Genomic DNA, 7,596 nt, shown 5'->3' with positions numbered 1-7,596 from the left:
AGATTAAGTGGCTAGACTTCTTAAAATGGCCATCATGGATTTAGATGTAATTGATTTACATGTCCACTTATAACCATGGACTTGCAGAAAGATCTCCAACTGATGGTTTCTCGCTTAGATCATTTCTTTGTGTGTTTTGGGTGTCAAGAAGATAGGGGGCAATCTTCAAATGGATCAGACAAGTATGTTCATTTGCCTCTTGTGTGCATGGGAGGCAAAAGCAGACAGTCCACACCCTTGCTTTGGCATTCTCCTAACTGAAGAACTGAACATAAGAGGAGTCTATCATGTCAGTGGGACCATAAAACAACAGGCTTGTGGCCTTGTCTTCTCTTTTCATTAATGCAACTGTGGACCATCATCTCTCCCCTCCAAAGACGTCTAACTAAGGCTGCATTTGGCATTTTTGTGGTTAAAATGCCCCTATGAAAACTGAATTTCCTAACTGTAGAAAGGAGATAAGTCCTCAAAATAAGGAATTCCAAATGCAGCCTAAAATGGGATAGAGGAAAGAGAATAAGTTCAAACAATCTACTTGTAGTTGTAGATACTCCAGCCACCTTTAAACCCAACTGTAGAGAGAACTTATTTCTTTTTATTTTTATATTATTAGGAGAAATTTGTGCTTCACAATAAATATATCCCCAAGTCAGTACAGTTCAAAAACGCAATTGGATTTGAAAGTGACATCTAGATGATACCAACCATATAATCAAAATATAGGAAGAAAAAATGGAAAAGGAAATTCTAGTGTAGAGTTTACCTACAAATGCTTCAGTTATTTAATCTCAAACAGAGTAGTAAAGACTCCCAGCAAGAAACTTAAGAAATTTTTTTTGTGATATTGACAAACAAATTATTCCCCTAACAGATGATTAAAAGTGGAAAAAAAAAGGTTTTGATGTAGAAACTTTGAACTGCACCAACACCCTTACAGTTGGAGAGCATGTAGATGACCATGGTTGGTGGTCATACCAACCCAAAGTTAAAGCAAATGCTTGTTGAGGTGAAAGGCATGAGAAGAGAAACAGTGACAGCCTGGTTAATGGACCCCCAGCCTAATTCATCATATTATAACTCACAAACAACCATACTCCACCAATCTCTCCCATCAACTCATCAAGTCTGCCAATGGGACCCATCACCCACCATGGCCGGCCGGAGTTACTCCCGGAAGATTAACTTTCATCCTAGGACAGAGAATTCAGGATTTGTATAACTCTAGCATCAACTTCAGAGATGTGGCTTTCCCTGTAGCTTCATAGTAAGGCGTAATTATAATCTAATTACGTTGCGCATCAAATGTGAGAGAGACAGAAACTTATCCAAACTGGGTTCATCTTACACCAAATCATCATTCACATTCTTCCACTAAATAGAATCAAGTTACAGATAATATAGACAAAATTTTTGTTTTGTTCTTCTCTGTACTTTGAATCTACAGCGTTTCCAAAGGCATCATTCTGTTAATTAATTACATTAGTTTGGAGAGCAATAATAAAAGATCCACTGGGGAAGGGTCAGTCTATCCTTGAGAGTATCTATCCATATCTGATCACCACTACGTTGATTTAGTTATTTATAAATTTCTTCTTTCTGAATATTTTAACAGTAGATGCCATTGTAAAGCTTTCAGATTCAATGGGCCTAGTCAGAACCTCACCATTGCCAACCTGGGCTTCTCTGGTTCCTCCTCATATAAAAACAGAAAAGAAAAAAAAAAAAAAAAAACACAAGAAAGAAACAGGAAAAGTTCTACTGTGCTTCATTCCCCTCTACAGTTCAAGCAGATCAAGAGTTTCTAACGTTGGTTGGACTTTGAAAAGTATAGATGCTAAAGATGGTCCAGCTGATGCCGGATTTCAGGGTTGAATCCAGCTCAAAAAAAAAAAAAAAAAAAAACCCAACATCTTAATTTCTTAATCATCAATTAGACTTAAGAGACTGTAGACCCCTACCAACTTGATCTGACACCGCACATCTTACTAACTGGGGCACACCATAAAAGTGGGACCCATCATGTACGAGATGTCTGGTGTCTGATGATATTGGTAGGATGTTGGAATGTATTTTGTTGGCAGTTATTCTATAAATTACGCAACAATGGCGTTTTAATAGTGGGGACCCATGTTCAAGAACTTTAAACTTTTGTCCAACTGCAACAATAACAGTAACAGAAGATTGGTTAAATGACACATAAAAAGCCTCAATGAATTAATACTACTATTTCTAAATGGTAAGGTAATGTGCCCAACAAGGTTGGACTTGGACAGATGGTGGTGTCAGAACTCCTCCCTCCTCCTCTTCCACCCATCTTCCCTTCCATGTTCATCACATATTTGGTGTTACGATGTTTTGCACCAGAGGATGCAATTAGCTCTACAATTTTACAGTGGATGCTTGTAAGAATTCTCTGAAAGAATCAATTACAGAAATGATAAAAAAAAATAAAAGAAGAGAGAGAAAGAGAAGGAAAAAAAAAGGAAAATGTTCTCTTGCTCGGGCCTATTGATCAATAACAGTTCAGGAGCTCGCTTGGCGGCCAGTCAGAATGAGCATATCTTTTATATACAAATGCCTCATTCACTGGGGCCTGGATGGAATTGAAGATCTATCAATGGTTATCATAGCTCAATTTTCATGTGGGCAGTGGGTAATGATCCTGCAAAGGACCAATTTCAAATCAGGATTAACAAATTAAGAGCAAGCCACATCATTGGTTTTGTTGTTCTTTTGGAAAAAGAATATCCAAGGATTTATTCTGATCTTACCATGGAAATTTTGAGGATGGAATGCTGTTTGGCTCTGGTTTTGTCCAAAACCCATCTGAACAACACTTTGGAGGTCGTCCTCCCAGAATGTTGAAATCTGAAAATTAATTTACAGGCAGAATGAGATGATGAAGAGAGTAGATAAAACTTGTCAAGGGTGACCTGCCAAAATCTATGTACCTGAGGAGCACTTTCTCCAAATCCATTAACAGGGGGTAATTGCATGCCAATGTTTTGACGAAGCGCTGCGTCTAATGGGTTCGCTGAGCAGTGTGTATCTGTGACGTTAGAAATACCACTTTGAAGGGGTAGTCCTTGCCGAGTATGTTGGCCAAAAGGGAAGGTTGAAGCCGAGGAATCTAATGGATAAACTGTATGTGGTAAAGAAGCCCGTGATTGAAGTATCTGCAATTCCACAAAAACTCAGTTCAAGAATTTCCCAGTTGACAGGAACCAGGGAGAATGGTGAATAAGAATCTTAGGAATTGTCCCAAGTTATCAACTTACATCCTTTGAAAGTAGAGATTCCATGTTGAAGTCCATCCTGGGGTTCACAGTGGCCAACTTCATGGACAGGAACTGCAAATCAAGAAAGATTTACATGTTAACTTGATAGGACCCAACTCAAAACATGAAGCTGAGATAAAAAATGGAGGTTTATTAATTCTTCATTTACCTCAACTTGTCTCTGCAGAGACTGAACATAATTTATAATTTCATCTAGCATAGTTGCTTTACCAGTAACCTACAGTGGAAATTCAGGTTCATGTTAGAATCAAAATACATTCTTCAAATAGGCTTGACTTAAATGTATGTACTAAAAGAACTGTAGCTTGACATGTTCTCTGCACCTTATTGCAACCTGGTACAAGATCTTGAAGGAATTTCATCCGTTCACTGATCTTCTCTCGTCGTACCTGTAAAGCAGGGAAGTAGCGGTCGGCCGGGTTAATAAAGTTGATAATGTCAGTGTTAAATTATTCTCAGAGAATTGCTTATTATTTTACCCTTTCGGCAAGACTATGGCTGTCTGTAGCTTGGCCTCTTCTTGCTCTGACATGTATGTAGTCCTTTGGAGGCTCTGGAGGCTTTTGGGTCTCTTTAGATTCTTTTTGATCTGCACCCATTGTAGTTTTAGTACTCCCACTTGGTTCAGGCTTTTCCTTTACTGAATTATTTTCATTGTCAGTGCTGTCAGCTAATTTGCATTTCTTTGCATTAGGGTCCTCCTCTGCTGCTGCCTGCAAGGGAGAATTTCGAGAATTCATACTTTGCTGGAAGAATCAAGGGACTGGTTTGAGAATTTTGAACAGAATTCACACCTTTGCATCCTTCCCATGGGGAGATGATAGTGGGAGCTCCTTTGCTTTTCCTCTGGGAGCTGCTTTTCTTTTTCTAGCATTGGCATCGTTGGAGCCTTTGAAGCTGGAATCTCCACCTGGGATCTGATCTGAAGGCGACAATTCCTGGGCATTTGCAATGTCTTCTCCATCCGGGGATCTCCTGAATTTCCTGTCTGAAGCCAAAGCTGATGCAGAGGCTGATCTCAGTTCTGTCTCCACCCCGTTCTGCAGGGAGGGATCTTTGTTCTCTTCACCACCCAAATGGGATCCAGCAGCCTTGAGAGACTGGCTGCTGGAGACTCTTGAAAGCTTCCCATTTTCCAGCCTTGGTGCTGGTCTGTAAGGGAGTTCGTTTTCATTGAACCGGAATTGGCCTGGTAGTCCACGGAAACTCCCACTGCCAAAGCAGGAGAACCTGGCAGCCCTTTCGACAAATCCAGTATCAGCCAAGAAGGAGGCCAAACCAGGATGGGTTGGCATTGAATTCCCCAAAATGGGTAAATTTCCCCTGATTTGATGATCCATCATGGAGAGATTAAGCTTAGGTGGGGAATTCAATGGGGTGCTGTAACAGGAAGTGTTGGTACTGTTATTCCCCCCGGTGTAAGAAACTGAACTTCCTCCTAATGTCTGTGACGACGGCGAGATATCGCCGGAGTTCCCCATGTTCCCTAATCTCCCAATGAGTTCTCTGAGGGCGAGGGGGTCGGAAGGGACGGTGGCATTTGACGCTGCAGGGGAAGAAACCATCGATCTCAAGGCGGATTCAAATGCGCTGTTCTGATCCATTGGATTCTCCCAATTGAGGTTGACGTAGCAATTGGGTATCTGCTCTGAAGAACAATTCAGCTCTCCAACTTGAACCTCCATGCCAGAAGATGAGGAGTGCCAGGTTGGGGGTGGCGATGAAGGTGAGGCGGCATAGCTCAGGGGAGGTGGGCTGCCTGAATTCATGAAGAGCTTCTCCTTCTCCATGAAAAACTGACCCAAATTATACAAAAAACGGAGGCAGGACCAAAGAAAGGAGCCGAGAATTCCCTAAAATTTAACGACCCAGATGAAGAATCAAAAGCTTATATCATTGTTTTCACCGGTTAGCCAGACAGGCATCCAAATGGGTTTGTTTGTGCAGAAAAGTATAAACTCTGAGAAACAAATGAGCAAGGATGAAACAGAGTTGACCTGACAAAATGTGGTCTAATTGTTCTTCTGTGGGAGCGTGAGCAAAGTGGGTAAGACCGTAAGAGCAGAAGAAAGGCTGTGGAAAAACCAGAAAAAAGAAAGAGGAAGAGAGGAGCAAATGTGGGGATGGGGATGAAGAAGAAAGTAGGCTGAAAAGGAAATTGTTTGTTTGACCTTTTTAATACTAATTCTACAGTTTCTATTTCTTCACTTTGTTTCCGTCTGTAAGAATTCCGTAATCGGCGGTGGGTGGTGCCGGGCCTTGAACGTCAAACCAGCTAATGTCCCCTCTTTCGCAGTGATCACAGTCCCTCGGCGATGAAAGCTGAGAGAGAGAGAGAGAGAAAGAGGTAGGTTTGAAAGCTTTTCTTCCTTCCTTTGATCTCTTCTTCTTCAAGGGAAAAAAGATGGAGAATAAAGGTTGATGGGTGTGGTGGGGTTTTAGCTTTCCCTCTAGTGGCCCAAAACTGAGCTGTTTGACATGGGGAATCATCAATGATTAATGCAGAGAGAGAGATGAGACTGGTTTATTTATTTATTTTTATTTACTTTTTTCGTTGCGCCTATAATTTTTTGCTAGGCCCACTTCTTAGTATATGGCAGATGAAGAGGAGAGAGATAGAAAAAGAGAGATACATTTTTCTTTTTTTTTCCTTTTATTTTCTGTCTATTTTTAGGTGACTGAGTGCAAGAGAGAGAGAGAGAGGGGGGAGGGGGGGGGACAAAGAGTGACAAATTATAAAAGAAAAAGGTTTGAGATGAATGATAAAAGATGGGGTTCTCTTGTCCTCTTACCTACTAATTTAGTTTTCATCCTATATTTAATCTGCCGTTTTCCATATTTTTAATAGAAGGTTCCTTTGGATTGCTGTGTCTGTGCACATGCCACAGAGTAAATTTCTTAGTTGGGTCTATGCTTGTTTTTATATAATTTTTCCTTTTTTAGGAGAAAATATTTGATCATCACTAAAGGTACCAAATTTGGTCCTCCCTCCTATCATCACCGTGTTGACATGAATCAATCAAAGAGAGACATCATGGTCCCACAAATCAAATGGTTTCTGTTCTCTCAAATCAAGTGATTAATTATCTCTAGCATCAACAATCTTAAATTTTACCTTTTTTACTGCTTTTGTTAACTACTAAGTACTAATTACCACTTACCAGGGTTAAAAAATGGAGGGCCCCACAATGATTGGAGTCAAAACAAAGGGATTGATGATTTTAGTAAAAACGTCTAAGTACATCGAAATTCAACTTTTTATTGGTTGGGTTAGTTTTGAAATACTTCAATTTATATATATATATATACATATTAATTTAACTCGAGTCAATCATTGCAATAAATTCTATCCAATTTTATCCTGTCCGCTGTCCGGTTAATCCGGCTCCGGTCGGGTTAACATCGCGGTCAAAAAAGTCTCAATCTCTCATGAATTTCCCTTTCTCTCTCTCTAGAAATTCACACCTCGCCAACCAGAAGAAGAGAAGAAAAACAATAACAATTTTCTTGATGAAAGACAATACCATGTTGCCTATGTCACCGTAGTAGGGTGGACCCAACAAAATGTCTACTCTTGTCACCATTGGATACAGCCAGGGGTCCAGGATCATGAACAGATTTGCAAATCTTGGATAGAATACAATAGTGGGGTGCTACCAAACTAGGCTTTTCAATGTGTTGTCTAGGGATCAATACCCGAATTGATCTGGACCATCCGAACAGTCCAAGAGTTGCACCGACCAGATGATCACAATCGTCCAATTTATTAACCTAGATTTAGGTTGTTGGTCAAATTAACTTTATTAGGTTACTTAGGTTAGGGTATGTCCACCAAATGGAAAGGGGTACCAAAATTCATGCTTGGGAATTTTTGTTTGACAAGAGATTAAAAGGAAATTATTGTTAACCAGGTTAATAGATTAGGTATGTCTACAGGGTGGAGTGCTCAATTTTCTTAGCCTAAGCTCTCCAGGTTCAGATGGGGAATTTTTGGGTCAAGCAAAAGCCTTAACATAGGAGGAACCAAACCCTAGTAAGAGAAGGCATTTGAGGTTATTGTCCCTAATTTCCAACAACTTTCTCATTAAGACAAAAAGAGAATTGATGACTTTATATGATTTTAGACCCAAAAGGAAAACTAAAATAAATATATCCTTTCTATGAATGTTGAAGAAGGTTGTTTGGATACAAAGTTAATTTTAAGTTTTTGGTTACTGCAGCATTATATAATCACTTTTTCAAAGAAAGGGAGGGGACAATCCATCAGTCCATATAGAGCTATCATGGGCTCATGGTA

General features: G+C 39.9%; 1 protein-coding gene across 1 annotated transcript; it reads right to left on the bottom strand.

Moving 5' to 3' along the window:
- Positions 1 to 2,185: 2,185 nt before the first annotated feature.
- Positions 2,186 to 5,802, bottom strand: LOC104587311 (transcription factor bHLH62-like). Its single transcript, XM_010244862.3, has 8 exons — positions 4,094 to 5,802; positions 3,779 to 4,012; positions 3,623 to 3,688; positions 3,448 to 3,516; positions 3,279 to 3,350; positions 2,952 to 3,176; positions 2,772 to 2,868; positions 2,186 to 2,662 (listed from the first exon to the last, which is right to left on the bottom strand). Exons 1-8 carry the CDS (start codon positions 5,087 to 5,089, stop codon positions 2,625 to 2,627), a joined length of 1,797 nt encoding a protein of 598 aa, XP_010243164.1. The 5' UTR covers positions 5,090 to 5,802; the 3' UTR covers positions 2,186 to 2,624.
- Between the last annotated feature and the right edge of the window lie 1,794 nt (positions 5,803 to 7,596).

This window comes from Nelumbo nucifera, chromosome 3, assembly GCF_055504915.1.
Source record: "Nelumbo nucifera cultivar China Antique chromosome 3, China Antique-T2T, whole genome shotgun sequence".
Classification (NCBI taxonomy): domain Eukaryota; kingdom Viridiplantae; phylum Streptophyta; class Magnoliopsida; order Proteales; family Nelumbonaceae; genus Nelumbo; species Nelumbo nucifera.
The sequence above is the reverse complement of the archived record's forward strand: the minus strand, read 5'-3'. Positions and strand labels throughout refer to the sequence as shown.